Consider the following 19,369-nt stretch of genomic DNA (forward strand, 5'->3'; position numbering starts at 1 on the left):
TTTTCGTTACTACAAACTTAAAATCTAAAGTCTCTAAAGTACTTATTTTGCAAAAAAAATTGGTAAACTCTTCAAACAGTTTGAAAAATGTTTTTTAAAAATAACCCTTAGAAAGCAACTATCCTATGACTTTTGCTTGCGTAAGCAAAAGTCATAGGATAGTCGCAATCTTCAAACGGTTCTTCTTTAAAAAAGAAATCAAAAAAAGAAAATATTTTTCTTCTGCTACTTATTAAGTGTTAAAAAATTTCAAACACAATGATTTCGTACTTTTTAATTGCTTAACTAGTCAAAAAATTATCTTTAGTGATTTTAGGTACTTCTATTCAATTATATTAGGCAGAAATAATATTGTCAAATTTGATTCAAATGATCCGCACAACTCCTTCGCGTAACTTGGTAATTCACCCGATTGGCTATTGCTTAATTGTATAGACCTATGTAATAATCAGTAATAGTTAGTGCAAGATGTTGATTACGTACTTTGTTAAACTCCGACGATTTGATAAAAAGATGCACAAAAGTTTTAAGTGTACAAAAAATGGTTTACCTCGAAAAAGGTTCTGTGAATTATACAATCGCAAATGTATCAAACTTTTTTAATCATCATTATTATTAAGGCTCCTTATCACACGTATAAAGGACTTACCGAAACATTCGGTGTACAAGCACTAGAACTGTAACATTTCTAGAGGAATCACAGCTAAACGATCGCTTTCTCGATCAAAATTCAAAGTGTACCACACGTCATGAAATTTTATTTTTATAGTTTCTTTCTGTACATCTTCCCATGTAAAAAAATTTTACGTTTGCATCCGGGACTGTTTCAGTCTTAACAGGGGCTATAGCGTTATGGAAGATACGGTGCTTCGAATTCCGAAAAGACGTTTGAATAGGTGTATAATAAACATACGTTGTTGATATATATTGGTGAGTTGTTGGGCTTTGTTTGAATTACCTTTTCTCGATTTTCGGTCACTGGGATACGATGACAGATCACCCGTGGCGCCCCTGCCCCCGTAGGGGCGCCCGATCAACCGTTAAGAACCACTAATCGCGTAAATATATATAATTAAAAAAATATACATATAAAATATAGCAATTATCAAGTGTAATACTAAGTATAATTTAACACAAAAAAGAGATAATAAGCTCTACATTCTTTTGAGTCAATCAAACGATCAAACGCTCGCGTTGGGGAGTACTTATCTAACCTCTAAAAATATTACTTCTCTCAAAGAAGTTGTAAAATTAGGCCAAAAACTAAAAAGTTCTTTGTTGATGATAAAATAATTCTGAAAGAACAGAAATGTCTCGCAAAGGAAAAAAAAATTCACTGACAATAACACCCACTTGCATGTATGAACGTCTCTTGGCAGAAACAAGCCTCACACAAGCAGGTCAGCCTAGGAACTACATCGGAACGGTTTTATAATTTGTACATCAGGAAAAAAAGTTGGATTTTTAGTTACATTAAGCTCGGAGCGATTTTAACGCTGTTTTTTTTTTTTTTCTTCTCTAGATCTTTGGGGCACATTTAAGTTTACATTAAAAACAGGCGATAGAGACCGCTTAATATGTAGTAAAACCTTACACAAACTCGCACCCTCCTGTCACATGCAATGATGATTTCATGCCTACAGATTCTTTGTTTTTTTTTTTTTTTTTGTATCCTGAGAGGATAACGCTCGCCTGAATTGCTTTTAACAGCAAGCCTGTCTTTAGAGAAAAAAACCAACGGAATTACACTCGTGTGATTTGTACTTCATAAAGCGCTGCTTTGAGTTTATCAGTATTATGGTGGATGTTTTTCAGCCGAAGCGTCTGTACGACGCTTGGCGTCAAAAAATTTTCGCTGCGGTGTCAATAAACCTGTAGCTTGCTTACCATAATAGACTAGAAGTTATTGATATCTCGATCTTCTCATGCTCGCATCGAATTTAGACTCGATTTTTTCGTTCGAGTATCTCCTATTGATAGTATTGGAGTGAAAGAACTTTAAAACAGGGCGTACTCCCAAGACGAACGATAAGAGCTGAACCAAAAAAAGAGAAAAAGGATATTTTCAGGTTTTTTTTTTTTTAATTAAAAATTACTTTTCTTATGATATAAAGTTTTCTTAAATGTATTATGTCATTCGCTACATAAGAGTGCTGTGAATAATAAAAGGAATCACCCAAAGTTTTGACGTGTTTTGAACATTTTTAATTGCACCGTAATGGAAAAACCTACATAATAATACAAATTTTATTATCTGTTGCTATATACTGCGTTTTAGCCAAAAACAGAAATTTCAATTGAATATTGAAATAATACGCTTTCAATGTCAATTCAATTTTACTTTCCAGGATGTTAATGCAATATTTCTCAATTATTAAAAGCAGCACTCACAGGCTCTCATCTTTAAAAATAATTACACTCTACAAATATTGTTAATCGATTAGATTTCACGCTTACCTATTTCATCGGTTTGCAGAACGAACGAGACTATAACCAAAGATTTGGGATCAAAGGTATGCAATGATCAATATTTTTAGAACCATAACCCCGCAGGGCACTCTGAAAATATAAAAAAATTCGATTCCACATTCTTTTATCTTAAAGCATTGATTGTAATATTGATTCAACAATAACACTAATTGATGCAAAAATTAATGACGAAATTTTTATCTACAATGGTTTCTACAAAATTTTAAAGATTTTTTTTACGGTAATAAAATTTTTCCAAGCACTGTTATCTTTCAAATTTTAAAGGCATACTTTACAATTTTAAATTTAATCGAAGAAAATATCTTAATGAGAGATGCGTGAAAAAGGATATTCAATAAAATATCATAATTCAAAAAGTGCATTAAATAAATTAAATCAAAATTTAAGAAATGGATGTGAATGACATTATGTTGGGACTGTATAACTTGAACCACTGGCCGATTAAACTCTTTGGCTTATCTTCATACCTAACTATAATTTTTTAGGTAGCTTTAACTTATAATTTTTCTTAAGTACTGTCAGTTCGAGTTGTACCTACAGATCCGTTCACGAAAAGATTCATAGTCTGTTTGCATAATGTCATGCAAAGTGGATTCTTAAAACAAATCTGCATGTTTCCAGGCTTAAAAAGTTGGTCAAAATAATTTTTAAGCAATTTTTTTTTTTTTTTTTAATTGCAAAAACTATCATGTTTCGGAAGAATTTTTTTTTTTTGCAATTAACTTAAAAAAATTCTTATAAAACATTTTTTACTTACTTTTATACTTGGCAATATACAGATTTGTTTTTAGTAAACCATTTTGCACGAGATTATGAAAAGAAGCCGGCTATGAATATTTTCTCCAACAGATCCGCACACACTATGTCAACCCAAAAAAATTATTTAATAAAGCCCTACATTAAAAATCACAAGTTTACTGTAATAATCTAGTCGTATAGCGTTATTTTCTAATTTAGGTATTCCCAATACACAATCTACACCCCCCTCAAACTTTGACAACGATAAGATACCGATTTGCTGAATCCTCGAAACAAAAAATGTTGCCTAACTCAAAAAAGGTCCCTTGTAAAAATGAAACTAGAATAAAAGAAATATCTATAAATTGTAAAAAAAAAAAAAAAAAAATACTCACGGTAAACTGTGCTGCACGCCCAACAGCCGGGCCGCCTTTTGTCTACATTGCCCCAGATATGTTGACTTTGTCGCCAGAACGAAGAAAAACTACGTCGTCGCTGCGACGTATTACGGCAACGGCAAGGATGTTCCAACGTGAGCTTTTGTCTCTGCAAACCCTCCTCGGTGTGCTGTGTGTTTACGAATGCGCCGGGGATCCCACGACCCAGCTGCTTTTATAGCCGCGCGCCAGTGCCTCCACGAATGTTCTAGAACCCACCGGATCGGCTCCCCACCCCCCGACCAGAGCCGACCATCGCGTTGTTGTTTGGCTCGCCAAATGAAAGCACACCGTCGAACAACCGTCACGATATGTCCATCCTGTTGTACATCACAATGCATCAAATGGCCCCATAAAGGTACTTTCGACTGTCAACGGCGTTAAGAGTCGGTAACAAAAAAAAGTTTGAGATTTTTCTCTCACCGCGTTGGGCGAAACGCGCAATAATAGCGGCGCTGGGTATTGATCGTCCCCGGCGAGCACATATTGCGTCGTAGAGCACAGCGGCGGAGGAGAGAGAGAGGAAGCCGATGAGCGTTCTGGCACGTTCGCCCAGGGCTCGGCGTCCACATCTCCATCCTCGTCTATTAACCCGGTGGAGTGTGCGGTGTATATACATATCAACAATTCGGCTTCCCCCTTGCTCATACAACCGGTGAGTAAGTATACTTTATTTTTATCGTTTTTTACGTGTTATTCTATAAGAAAGGGCTTGTGTATACGTGTATCGTTGTTTTTTTTTGTTCCAGTATAAGGTCTGACATAAGAATTGGGGAGAGATAAACGAGGAGGGGGGGCAGTTCACCTTCTTCCTCTTTCCGTCTCTCGCGTTTTTTGCGACGTAGATATCGTAACACATATATATCGAGCTGGAAGGAGCCGTGGAAGAAGAGGAGGGGGCAAGCGCTGCTGCCATGACAAGGTCAGAAGAGTCATTGTACTACAAAAGACAACAACGCGAGCTGCGCAGTAACGAAAAGGGGGAAGGAGCAACCGGCTTTTTTTGGGAGAGGCGCGCGTGGAGGCAGATCTTTGTTTACCTCGGGGTCCTTCCTGTTTTAACGAACGCCTGCTCGTTCACTTTATTGCTTGCCGCTTCTTACCTGTGGAGGCTGTTTGACGGCTATGCCAACTGATTGGAAATACATTATTATTACTTTTGCGCAATTATTCCGTGTATTGTGTGTAAAGGATGATTTAACTGAAACTTTGCTTCCTTGTACCGTAAAACGTTTTTAAAACGTTGGAAAAATGTTGGTCTTTGCATTTGGAAACGTCGTTGAATGAAGTTGTAATGTCGTTTTACAAATGTTGTAAGCACGTTGACAAAAATCATATCTGGACTGATTTTATGTAATTTGCTTGTAACTGGTGGCCATGGTATAGGGGTTGCCACCTGAATGACAGCACCTAGCATGTGGGGTTGGTAATCTCAATATTGTGCAAATAAGTGAAATGAAATTTTATTATCGCTGAAAATTATCATTAAAAAGTTTAAACTCTCTTACTTTTGGTGCTGTTATTCAGATGATAGTAACGTGTATTAGGCTACCAGTTACAAGTAAATTAACGTAAAAGTAGTGAACAATTGATTTTTTGTTAGTATAAGATAACCGAAAATTTTTAACGTCATTGCAACGTTTTGAGTACATTTTTACAACTTTTTTTAATTAGAACATTTCAATAGAATGGATTTGTATTTTTTTCCTTATCAAATAAAGTTGACTTATATGTAATTCGAATGATATTTTTGTAGAAAAAGCGAATAAAAGTAATTTTTCTAAATAAGTACTACTCTCGACTTTCTTAATAACCTTCCATTATTACCTACTGTTAGTTAAAAAATATAAAATATATTTTTTTTATTACGAACAGTAATTTTTTTGGTTAAAATTAAAGATTTTGAATCTGAAATTGTGTTACTCGGCTTACAGATACAAGACAATATATATTCCGATAAGACACTGCACCCGTGAAAATTACGTTATTCAAGAAATTTGTTTTCAATTTCCGATGTTTGTTTTGATTCATTGAACCCGGAACCGTCTGCTTCCCAGATTGTTGATGTTTTGTTTTTTTTTTTTTTTTTTTTTTTCAATCAGTATTTCATTAAATTTTCAATTGAGAAAAAAAACATAGTTGAATTACATAACATAATAAAAGTTAACTCTTCCGTAGTAATAATACAGTTTGAAGAGTCTTTGGCACTAAGTTGATATTAAAATATTAAGGTTGGCAACTAAAATTGTAAATAAAACACTAGAGGTAATAAACGATTTTTCTTGATCGTTTCTTGTATCCGATTAACGTATAAATAGGTATATTGTGTGCATGAACTGCTTTATAAAAAAACAGTCACGAAGAGTTTCAATTCCTAGTTACTAAGTAAGCTATAGGTATAAAGTTGATGTAGGTCAATGCAGCTGTTATTTTTATCCTAGCTAATGTGAAACGCAAAAACTCATATTTTTATTGTTTTGGTGGCGAATAAAAAAAAAACTTCTACTTCCGTAAAACTTGTATTTTTTAATATTGGAAAAACGTCCATTGCAATTATATCATCGTATCGAAATATGACGAGCCGGTAACCTGCGAAGTTTTCCGCGGTGGACTATTCCAATACATCAAGATCAAAAACTATATTATTATTCTCGTGAAGCATAACATTTTTTTTTTTTTTTTTTTTTTCCTACAATCAATAAAGCCAGAGAGTACTGATTAGAGAATTTTTTAATCTATGAGCAAATAACATTTTAAAAATAGAACAGTTATTTTTTTCCAGTTGTTTATCTTAGCTTTTAGTTTAAAGAATATATTAATATATAATCTTATCAGACAAAGCATAAAAATTTAAAAATAGTCTTATCACCACCAATATTAAATACAAAAACACTAGTTACGAATCCATGAATCCCATAAATTTTTAGTTCATTCTTAGTATTCAGTACAGAGTGTAACGTACGATATGCAAAAGATGGTTTATATTTTTAAATGACAACTATATGGCACATATACCCAAAAGTAGTGAATTTGATCTATATAACCGAGCGTTTATTTTCGTATGGACTGATGTAAACACGTATTACGCAACACGCATGTTTAAGTGGATAATAACTAGTATTAATTCATTTTTAGAAAATTAAGTTAAATGTCACGTAAAATTTAATTTTCCGATTCAATGATTAAATAAGCCCATTTGCAGGTGTGGCTTACGTATTACGAATTGGATCAGTCCAATATTGGATTGCCCCGCCAACGATATAGGTATACGTAGGGCAACGTTTAGCTGCGTACAGAAAACGGATCTTTGATATTTTAATAGAAACGAATCTTTGAACGACATTTTCTTGCAGGAAAATGGTTGTTTTCCGGGCTCGCGAGTGGCAGCTCTCTGATTAGCTCGTCAATTGTTCAAGTATCAGCTAACTTTATCACGGCTGGAGACCGCGTTAATCAGGCGACTATTTTTAGAAGGATAGATTAGTCCGTGGTATTCCTCATGGAAAATTAATGTGGATAATAACACGCGAAACCCGACGTACGTTTTTTTAGAAAAACAATTTTTTTTTTTTATCTATGCGCAACTCCTCCGTACCGTCGAGGTGTTTGATGTGAAACGAAGATGTAACATCATAAAATTACAAAAATACCTTTGTACACCTCACACACATTGATTAATTTCAAAAAAAAACTATGATACTACTTACACGTTTTATTTTACGACAATAAACATTGATGATCCATAACAAAAATGTTTTTTAAAGAAACACTGCAAGAACAACTGCAGTTTCTAGAACGGCGTAGAAACCGTCCTTCCGGTAGATCAATAAACGGAAAAAATTGAGACGCAAAAGAAGTTACGACCCTCCCGGCGTTTCATATTATGTATCCGCATTGGATATTACGCGTGATTGAGCAATACTAGCGAAACTTTTGTACTATTATACTCAAACGTTTGAGAAATAAAATAAAAGCGCTAAATAAGGATAGTTACAAATGCATAAATAATTGTCATGGATAATAAGTGGTTAGGGATGCAGTTTAAGAAAAACTTTTTTAATTTATATTAACGGCATTTGGTCAAGTGTAATAGAAAAATATTTACAGTGTCAGAACAATAAAGTTGATCCAGCGAATGCAGTTTAAGGATTTTCTCGTTATCTTCAAGAGGGGCATACTTAACACTTTTACAAAAATACCAAATCAATGCAAGAACTTTTCTAATAAAGCAGTCGTGCTCTCCCTACTCATACATATCTGCAAAGTCGACATTTCGAGAAAATACGACGCAGTTCCGTGCATATGGAAGGCTCGTAGCAAATATATAGTTATACTGTAAGTCGTTAGGTACTACAACAAGATGCAGCTTGCCGCGCCCCCTGAAACCGAAAGGACCACCGGTGCACAGTGATCACATAAAACAATAAAATTTAACAAAGAAGTGTTATGGTCTGCACTGGTGGAATTTTACTGTATAATGTTAGTACTATCACTGCTACCGCATGATTTTGTGAGTTTTTATCGAGTTAGTTTGTATTGAATGTACTTGCACTGCATATACTTTTAGCATCGAATCTGATACATGTAGGAGAAGAAAGGAGGATGCCACTTTATCAGCCGTTGGGATGGATACGTGGAGACCAGGAGTCGTATTGTCAAAATATATGCAAATCGGTTATTTCAGGCCAATGTCTTTGCTCGCTAAGAGTGCAGTACACGAATTTCGAGTAGTAAGCAAAAGCTGGCTACGTAAGATTTTTAATCATTAATTTATCATTTTGTGTGAACAACAAATTTTTTTTTTTTTTTTTAGGTTTTAACGTTGATTCAAACCTAATGGTATTTGCACAAACAAAAAATCAGAGGCTAAAAAATCTGTTTCAGATAATTTTTCAGGCTTTATTTTTAGATAATACACATTATGGCATTGATTTATCCATGGCTGTTCTATAAAAATGTGTTCTATTTTTACCAGAACAATAATTATGATCACGTTTAAGTCATTTATTTTTGGTGCAAACAAATTTTGAATATTTTCAACAAGCGAAGTTTGAAATTTTCCACTAAGAGACTGTATAAGGGGTCTCTATTACAATATAATATTTTCAAATTATGATAAATCTATGTATATTACGAAAGATACACAATTTTCCCAATTGTTACATGCTCAGTAGTGAAAATAATACTTGATTCCATTTTTAACGAAAACTAGCTCACATGAATACTGATAAATACAGTACTACACAATATGTTCTACTCTGCCAACTTTTGAAATGTCAATCCACTTTTTGTAATACATTAATGATTACACAGGCTTTTCTTGAAAAACTTTACTTTTCTATACAATAGGAACAAATGATTATTTGGTATCAAATTGGGATTTTTTTTTTTCTTTTTTTTTATTCTCCAGTGTACATACAGACCAAGGGTTGGCTCAGAAAATCCGCAAACTTGCCTTGTTGCAAAATTTTTGTAACTTTTTATTTTTAATTGTGACCTTTACTATTGATGCCCGCGTATAGATTTCTTTGATTTTATCCACTATTTATTTCCTGATGCATTGTTTCTGCATTACGATTCAATTGTTTTTTGTTTTTCATTATCCTGCATTTTTCTTTCACTTTCATTATTCCTGCACTTATTGTCAGATATTTTCATAGTTAGCTACCTTCAATACACCTTAGCAGTGTCGTTCCAACGGCATTATACCTATACAGAGAAGGTATTTTCCTGTCCCACTGTCCCGACTAACGATGAGCGGTTGGTTATCCGGGGAACGACCTGAAGACGAGATATTCTTTGGTCAGCGGCGCACCTCCCTCCATCACAATCTCCGTCCACAGAGACTTCGGGGGTAAGAGTCAAGCTACCCGCAGCTGGCTCTCCATCATCAAGAATAATAATAAGGAATAACTAGAAATTTCACCACTGGCCTTTTTCAGGGCCAATATAAGTATTTACGTTCATTACTTAACCTTCAATCTCATCGGTTCTTTTAAGGGCCACCTAAGCAAGGTTGGGAACCCCGGTGACCGACGACCCTATATTACCCGAGTACCCTCTCGACTCTAAGCATTCAACCAGGAATCACTGATCCTCTCCAAGGTCTGCGCTGGGCGAACCTAACAGCTATGATGGAAAAAAAAACTTGAGCCAACGGGAGTCTCCAACGGGCAAGCATCACGAACCAATCTCTACTAATCTCTCCACCTTAGATCACCAAAACAACTGAATCTGCAAATAAAAAAGGTGCTTTAGACACCAACGTCTTCGACGTTATACCAGGAGACGTTGGGAAAGATCCCAACAACTAGCCCCAATGCTTCGGACTTGTAATTTTTTTCCCGATCAGTCTGGGTCTTCAACAGCAGGCCAGAGAAGATCACCCTGAGGTATCCAGGTCACAATTGCTGTTAACTGCAGTCAAGAAAGAGTTAACTTAAGAAGCTCACCGGTCTTTTTTAGGGCCATCGGACGTCGAACTACCTTGCCAACAAATATAGTAGAACTTAACAAAGTTGACAGAAAACAGCTTTTAGGGGTCACAAAAATTTTAAGCATGCCAAAAGTCGCAAGAGGGTGAATCGGAAGAAAAACTTCAAGTGTATCTAATAAATACAATTTTACTTAGGCGTCAAGAAACTGACGCAGAAAATTTATCGAGATTGGAACAGCAACCTCAAAATCGACAAACAAAGAATCCGTTACGTGAGGGATCAGCTTTTCATTGTACCCTCACAGCAATCTCTGAAATCTTTAAAGATCCAAATTCATCAAATAAGAAGAAAATATATTTGTATTTTTGTGGCAATAAAAAATGTAGAGATTAAGTTCCAGGACTTTGTTGCTCTGGTAATAAAGTTGTGAGATAAGAGAAAAAAATTTTTTTTAATACATATTTTTGGGAGTTTGAAATCTTAACATCTTAAAAAAATAACCCTTTTCATAAATTACACGGGAGCAACTGCAAATCAACCTTATGGACAACGATTATTTTATGGCATAAGGAACGCACGGTAATTTTCAGCATAATTATTTTTTTTTTAATTTTTACAGCTTATTATTTGACCAAATAAACTGTAGAGATTGCGACCAAATATATTTTTAGTAAGAAGATTTTCGTACTGAGAAGTGTCAGGAATAAATGTAAAATTTCTAACTGAAAACGCTTCACATTACATGTCAACACACTACGGTGTTCCATTTAGTAAGTCTCGGGCGAAGCCGAGACAGGGGGCCGCTAGTCTACAGTATGCCAAAAAAGTCTTCTTTCTTTAACTCCACAAGCTTTATCCTGCTATGTTCTTTTACTAAACACCTACTATCTATATTAATTTATGATTCTTGTAGCTGTCCAATTTGTTATTTACTCAGAAGTTCATGCTAAGTTTTCTGCAATATTACCCTCCTTGTTGTCTCTGACACTAGAAATATATGTCTTTATTTATTTATCTTTCAAAAGAAACAAATCAGGGGAAAATTAATTTTTTACTAACAATTCGCTGAGAAAACTACGTTGTCATGTGTTATAAAATTATCAAGTAAATATGACTAAACTTTCAAAGTATTTTGTAGGCGTAGAAGTTTGTAGTAAAACTTTTTGTGTAAAAATTCTATTGATCATTAAAGTTTCGACTTTAAGAGATAAAATTTTTGTATTATTGTTATAAAAATACTTTTTTTTTCCTTTGAACATAACCGCAGGGTATACCTTTAACCCTTTCTTTCCTTTTTTTTCTACACTCGAAGCTTTTGAAATACTTGCTCTGTGTTTGCACAGAGAAAAAACCACGTAAGGTTTTTCAAACGTATAATTATATTTTCCTTGTACCCTCTCCATGCTATAGAATCTATGGGTTCTAATTGTATCTGACGTACGCATACCTTCTTTTTACAGAGCTATATCACATCGCGCAGGCACTTCTTTCTCGGGAAGGATGAATAAAAAATTGGTTCTATGGTCACCCGGGAAGGTTTATACTTCACGGACCTCTTCAAACTGTAATGAGTTTTCTGTAAAAAACTGTGTTAATGATAGAATTAAGTAAATGCTCAATTGACGCACATTGCATAAAACTAATTATTTATCCTTAAAAACATATAAAGCTTGCACTTCTTTGTATTTGTAAGTTTTATTTTGATTTTAATTAAAATTTTACTATTGATAAAATATTTGCGAGCTATTTAATTTCCACTTTATAAAATCGTGAAACTTAAAAGAAAATATTTTTAAATTAACAAAAGCAAAGATCACATAAATAAAAAAAATTCAAAGTTAAAAATATGGAGTTATAAACAATGTATTTTTTTTTTACTTACAGTGGATGTGTGTACCTAGATCAATAAATTTCTATATTGATGCAATAAACTAATTGCAACAAAGTAATAATTTAGTCTCTTTAGTCTTAAAATATTTGAATGTTACATATAAGACCTTTGTTGATTCCTTCATTTTGTTGCCATGAGGTTAATTATTTATCTTAGTTTTACATCTTTTTTTTTCATACCGTTCATACCGAAGGTTCCAAAAAATACTAAATACCTAAAAATGTTATATTCACGTATATCTTGACATATTTCGATTAAGAACATCAGCTTATATTTTTTGAGGTGCCACACAGTTCAGAGTTATAAAAAATCATTTTTCAAACACATTTTTTTCTTGATTTTTACTTCAAGGACTCCGTCACTGAATTTTCACCATAGTATAGTTTGACTTTACAAACAACGTTCTCTTAAACGTCAAATGATGGTCTGCAACATTTTGATCCAGTACTAAACCACCTTTTTATTTTAAACAACATAAAAACACACAAACTTGTTTTAAAGGTCATTCTAAAACAAGACTATTATCATACGATCATGGGAACATTTACAAATAATTTGCTGCCTTATGTTTTCGTAGATTTCAAAAGCATAACTAGCATTTTTTAACCTTTTTGTTGAAAATTTTAAACAGAAATTGTCACCTTTGTTCAAAAATACCTTGAGTATCAGGGAATATCATGTATTCCATTTATTTTTGTATTAGTAAAAAAATATACTTTTGATGTTTTTTCACCCCTTAAAACATATTACTCTTTGAAAAGTATTACCCATCACCAAGAAACATTACAAATGAATGGAACTGTCTTACTAAGTAGGCTTACGTAAACTGCGAGTGAGCTTGTGCGTATATTGTCTATAGACAATGTTTCAAAGCTAGCATGTAATTATATTGCCACCTGAATAAATCACGTGGTCGATTCGCGGAATACATATTTCTCGTGAAGAGAGGGACATTGTCTTTCTTTAATTTTACATTGCATTTAATTGTTTAAATCGAGCGTAAAGCGCACCCTTTAACGGCTTTATATCTTGAACAGACCACGTCAGTTAGGCCATTGTTCGTTCAGAGGAACTGCTCAGTTGGATTCTCGTTTATTTGTGATCCTTAACAAAGTATACCGAACAAAAAGGGAGAATATCACGTGGATTCTTGTATGCAAACGATTGCGCAAACACCACAGTTAAGTACATGTTGATACACGTGTATGATTTTTATTGGATTTTTCAAAAGTAATTGTTAAGTTATTAATTTTTGCTCAGTGTACTATACGTTAAGGTTGCGTGATATACATATAGTTGTTTACTTTCAATAGTAATTAAGCTGCATCTGAGGAAATGTTTCAATAAGTTTAGACGTAACTACATTATATTTTTTTCTCGTAATTTGTTTATAACAATAGTGGCTGGAGAAAATTGATATTTCCAGTATTGTTTTTAACATGAAAGATATATCGTATTTATCACAGATTATAGTATAAAAGTGCGAAAAAATTATATTTTTCACAGAGTGTAAAAAAAAGTTACCTATATTTAGTGGAGTTTCCAAAATTTAGTGTTTAAAATTAATCCCTAGTTTTTTTTTTAATTATTTGAGGTCTACAAGAGTTGCTTACCCTGGCCACTGTTTTCGGAAATTGCATGTTCATTTACATGGGAAAAAAAAAAAAAAAAAAAAAAAAAAAAAAAAAAAAAAACCCAAGTGGGTTACGGTATAAAAGCTTACGGTAATGACATAAAGCTAGTAAAACTGCAATTGTGATACCATTGTAAATGTGCACCAAAGTTGGAAAATGTTCAAGACGAACGTACGTTCATGACAGTACTGCAAATACAGTCACATTTGGATACGAGATTGCAAAAAATTTGACATTGTACTCGCTTCTTGAAATTTTTAAATTGTTCCACTCAAACATCCATAAATTGACCCAAAAATCAATATGCTCGTAACATTCATAAGAGACAAAATTTATCGTCACGATTGAAACAATTCAGAAACTTTTTTTTTCAGTTTCAATAAAGATCAATAAAAATCCCTTCGATAATCAATAAACTTTAAATATTGAAGCGTAAAAACATTCTAAAAAATATTACTTTCACTCCGTAGGCCTCTACAAAGGAAATTTTTACAACGTATCGTGAATTCAGTTTTTCCGTACTCATTGCTCAAATAACCGTGATTAAAGTTGATGTGATTTTTAATAAAAATTAACGGCATTGACTTGAAGAAATCATGTTTGGTAAAAAAATCGAGACAAACATGGAAATCTGGGACAGCGCGTACTACGTGCACAGCCGGATTTGTCTGCGAATGTTTGGCCTGTGGCCTCTTCAAGGCGCCAGGAACAAAGTGATTTTCCGCGTGGCAACAGTGCTGGCTGTCTCGACCATCCTGATACCACATGTAACGAATAATCCCACTGTATATACCATACTTGACAAAATCTCAAACAATATATAACAACCAACTGTTTCCTCGCACTAGATTTTAAAGACGTACGAAGTGCGACATCAGCTCCACTACTTCTTGGTGTGCATGCCAAGTTTACTGTATTACTCGCAGTTCCTCACAAAGTTCGTGCACATCGCTGTCAAAGCAAACAAGGTCATCAACATCTTTCACGAGTCTGAAGTTTCGAGCACTCGCCCAGAGCATTTTTGAGAAACCAAAAAAAAAAATTCACGACTAAAATGACGTTGGTCTACAGTCTTTTTAGCTTAAAAGAAAAAGAATAGTTTTTTCACATTTTTAACTCTTATGAAGTTATATTAATGATATTAGAGAATTTTTTAGTCTTTAATTTGCTCTGGGCGAGCTCTTGAAACTTTAGTCTCGTCATCTGGTCGATCGCTTTGTTTAGTATAAAACTCTTTTCCCTGCAGGCCAGAAAAATATTGGAAACCATCAACCGTGACTTTTCGTGCTTCAAAAACAAGAGTCTACGCGTGCTGCACGATTATTCGGACACGGGGCGAAAATTTAACACCTTGTATTTTGGCAAGCATACAAACTCTACGTGGTGGGGGGACATTTTTGCTAATTTGTTATTATCAAAAGGCAAAAAAAAGAAAGTCTTTCGGTATAACGATTACGTTACACTAAATGAAAATAATTTGAAAATTACTGTGCTGGAACGGCAATCTGGTACTGTTCGGTCGTCTAGAGATTTTTAATATTTAGGACTGTAATTTTTGTTGCAAGTACAGTGATTTTTACCATTTGGACAATAGAAATCAGTGTCGAGAATAGTAAAAATTATGTTGGCCAAAGTAAAAAGTTCCCAGATACCAGATTACCATTCTAGCACAGTAATTTTTATTATTCTTTCTCTCAGTGTGGAAATGATGATGTTTTCACATATTTACTAAAAAAAAAAAAAATTTTAACAAAAGTGACGCCCAATGAAACCGCGTGTATAACAGAATTCAACAGGGATCAAAGATATGTAAATATTGATTGATAATTTCATGCAGTGTACATGTGTTTTTCGGTGTGCTTTTACAACTCGATGGCATTCATCCCCCACGCGCTGGACGCGCTGATTCCGTTGAACGAGTCGCGGCCGCGACACCCCATCCGCTACGTAAAGTACAACATCCCCAGGATCGAGGACCACTTCAACTTCATCCTCGTCCACGGCTTTGTACTCGATCTTGTGTCGATGCTCATCATCATAGGCTTCGACACTCTCCTGTTCAACTTTGCCCAGCACGCGTGTGCACTTTTCAAAATCGTCGTGTAAGTCATAGGCGTATGCAGGGGAGTGTACGGCAGGTTATTGTTTCTACCTATATGCGTTCGCAGGGTCGAGCTGCACAATTCCATCGAGGAATCGGGCCATGCGGGAGCGGCGACCGAGGAGTCGCTGGGACACCGGCAGAGTTTGGTTTACCGCAGAATCGCCAACAGCATAGTCGTCCACAAACGCGCCTTGGAGTTGAGTATCGTCCGTCCAGTCATTCGAAAAATCGGGGGCTTTCGCGATGCGTACTAGTTTTCTAGTAGAAAAGTCATTTTATCAAAACAATATCGAGATAATTATTACATTATTACAATATGATTTATTGCCATGCGAATTGAAGTATTTCCTATAAATGGATTTTTTTCAAACTTTTTGAGAGACTTTTCGAGGCGAAAAAGGGTTATCATGTATAATGATGGGAAATTTGAGATGAGATTGACGTGCAAAATTACGGGGTGAAATCCTCCGAAAACTAATTTATGATATGGCCTCCAATCAAGAGCGATAAATTTCCGAGGCTTTTTTCAAAAAATGGCGCAAACACCTGTTGAAAGTAATCTTAGTGATGTAGATGGTTACAGTAAACAAAGATTTTTTTTAATTCTAGTTAACTTGAAAATGAAAAGTTTTTCGAGATTATGTTCTAAAATTTTATTCATAGATTATACGAAGAAAGAGAAAAAAAATTTTAAGTGCTGTATTTCACGAAATTGAAATATTTTTTCTTAAAATTCATGATCTTTTTAAACACAACAGTATTCCTATTAAAAAAAAAGAGAATTATTTTCTTTGTAAAAAATTAGAGCTTTTGTTCTTGTTTGTAACATTATTAAAGGATCAACCCTTAAATACCTTAAATTCCGTGACAGAAAGTCTAGATTAGAATACACAATAGCACTTGACGCAATCATCTAAAGCCAGAAATGAAAGTTTATAGCTGAATTTAATACTGCACCCACCTATTAATTAAAATATATTACTTTAAATGATACCTTGGCAGAAATTACCTTTTATTATTATTTTCATCATCCACATGCGAAATAAAACAAAATCCAATTAATGCTATTTACTCAAAGAAACTAAAATAAAATTACAAAAATTCAGCCAAGTCCTGCTAAAACATTTTAACTATGCATGCTTTTTAATATATTATATTTAAAATGTATGATTCGCTTCTTGAACGTAAAAACTTGGTGTGTTTTTTTTTTTTTATATAAATTTAACTTATAAGTACTCACTCTTGCTATCATTATTATGTTTTAAAAATTTTTATTAACATTTTTATTGAAAAAATTTCATTAAATTAATGCAATAATGGTAACTTTGAATTGAATGCGATGATTGTATGTAATCCTTAAATAAAATTTGGATGTGATTTTGGTAATAGCAAAATTTAGATCCATTACATAAATTTCTAAATGAATAAACAAAGATATTACGCTGATACATCCGGATTGAACTTTGAAAACCGGGGTTTTAAATCCTCTTAATTCTTCATTGTGCAAATTTTTGGACAGAAAAAATTATTTTTTCAAATGACCCCCAGATTTACAGACGAGCTCGATTCGCTGTGCACGATCGTCAATCTGCTTGTAGTTTCGATCACACTTGCAAATGCTACTTTTACAGAGTTAGAGGTAATAATTAGTTGTACCTTTTAAAATGTTACAGAAATTCGTTTAAAAAAATGTAGCAACCGCATATATTAATACTACCATGTGTTACCCTTAGACGGTCGTTAACAAGCATAAGGGAGACTATGACGTTGCATTGAGATTCGCATTTTTCACAATTGGTCAATTTCTCGTCATCTTATACTGCAATTATCCTGGCCAGCTTGTCAAAGATCACAGTTCGCTTATCTATGACTCTTGGTACGTACACTAGAAGATAGGAGATATTCATCAGTACAATTTGCGGCAAAATAATAAAAAATCTCATTTCTGTATGCATGAAGTTGCGAGCTCGATTGGTACAGACAGGACATACCGATGAAAGCTAAAAAATTATTGGTGTTGATAATGATGAAAAGTCAAACTCCGAGTTGCCTGACGTGCGGTAAATTGTTTGTGCTGGATTTGCAAAACTTTATCTCGGTAAGAACAGCAAGAATTTACGGGCTTCGGTATTATTTTTACTGTGCAAACGTATATTAATAACAAATTAAACTCTACATTTTGCAGATTTTGAAAGCATCCATATCGTACTTTGCAGTTTTAATGTCTATTCAAAAATAGTGTAATCGTATCAATGTATAACCAATGCACTTTTTCCTGTGTACCAATTCAGGTGATTTGATATTAATAATTTGCTTTTACTTACTCTTTTTTGGTGCATTCAAAAATTATTCACGTGACTGAGCAATTAACAAAAACAATATCTAATATAGTCGTGTGGCCAATCAACATTACTATTGTTTGCACTTTTTAGATGTTTTATCCTCTTTTTTTTATGTATCAAAATAATTTTTAATGCATTATATTTTTAAGAGCAATCAATTTTCATGATACTGTAAAAAAATACAAACGATTTCTCAAGTACTTGAAAACACCGTTACTCGGGAGATATTCTTTAACAGCCGATTTTCATGAAATACATAAAAGGCATAGAGAGCGGGGTACGCGCACGCTTCGAAGCTTTCATCAATTATTGAAAGAATCACGAACGGGAGAAAAAAAAAGAAACAACTCTGGCGATCGATGTAGCAATTATCGAATCAATTAACAATGCACTGCACCGCTCTTGCGAACGGAAATAGAGTGCTGGTAGACGTGAACTTTTTACCTTTGAAGTCTCAACGTCTAAATCGTTTGGATGGCTATATTTGTCAAGCTGTAAAGTAACGTATTCAATCATTACCCGTAACGAAAAACAGTTGACGTTTTCAAGTATTTTTATTCTTAAATTTTTTCAGCTGAACATATTTTTGATACCATTAAAATAAATTCGTTTTTTAAATTTTCCGTGGAGTTCACAATTGTTAATCTAAACTGATGTAAATTTAAATGTGAATTGGTTCATAGACAAGATCGGCGCGTACGGTGCTGTAGGAATATAAACGCTTTGATTAGATAAGCTTTGTATGCAACAAAACTTGAATCATAGCATATATGCATACTTTTTGTCTTTATTTCACTTAACCCATTACATCTTTTAATACTACTATCCATACTACATGTAATTAATCCACTTTCATAATATCTTATCCAACTGATCCTTTTTTTTTTTCAACCTTAATCTCGAATCATGTACCTTCCCCCGCGGATTCTGCATCTATCCAAAGTTGATGAAGCGAAGATTGAAAAGATTTCTAAGTTGACCCGATAGAAATTCGAACCTTAGGTATGACTGCATCTACTTATTTTTAATTACTTGTATGGTAAAAAAAAAATAAAAAAAAATGTACCCCGATTAATGCATAACAAAAGCTTTCATTTAAAATTTCATCGAAACAAGAATAAGCGCTCCTTATATTTTTTATCGTATAGTGCTTTAAGTTTTTAGAATCTCAGCTCATTCCATGGATTACAGTTTCACTACATGCTACTTGACATTTGAGTCAACATGTTAGCTGAGTACATTGTGGAGATCCCAAATTATCGTTTTCTTGTTGATAACAACAAAAATTGGTTTCAT

At 33.8% G+C, this 19,369-nt stretch overlaps 1 protein-coding gene and 1 long non-coding RNA gene across 2 annotated transcripts; one reads left to right on the forward strand and one right to left on the reverse strand.

Annotated features, from left to right (window-relative positions):
- Positions 1-1,360: 1,360 nt before the first annotated feature.
- LOC106637804 (uncharacterized) lies at positions 1,361-3,813 on the reverse strand. The gene is made up of 3 exons (XR_001338931.3): positions 3,624-3,813; positions 2,458-2,559; positions 1,361-2,035 (listed from the first exon to the last, which is right to left on the reverse strand). It is a non-coding gene; the product is annotated as an uncharacterized LOC106637804 (long non-coding RNA).
- A 10,437-nt stretch (positions 3,814-14,250) lies between these two features.
- Positions 14,251-17,970, forward strand: LOC106637719 (uncharacterized). Its single transcript, XM_089595498.1, has 9 exons — positions 14,251-14,394; positions 14,476-14,595; positions 14,874-14,988; positions 15,465-15,729; positions 15,796-15,978; positions 17,280-17,370; positions 17,465-17,607; positions 17,691-17,829; positions 17,917-17,970. Exons 1-9 carry the CDS (start codon positions 14,251-14,253, stop codon positions 17,968-17,970), a joined length of 1,254 nt encoding a protein of 417 aa, XP_089451624.1.
- Positions 17,971-19,369: the final 1,399 nt, after the last annotated feature.

The sequence above is a fragment of the Copidosoma floridanum genome, unplaced genomic scaffold (genome assembly GCF_036245765.1).
Source record: "Copidosoma floridanum isolate Cflo_tuat_1 unplaced genomic scaffold, Cflo_Japanese_pri ptg000025l, whole genome shotgun sequence".
In the NCBI taxonomy this organism is placed as follows: domain Eukaryota; kingdom Metazoa; phylum Arthropoda; class Insecta; order Hymenoptera; family Encyrtidae; genus Copidosoma; species Copidosoma floridanum.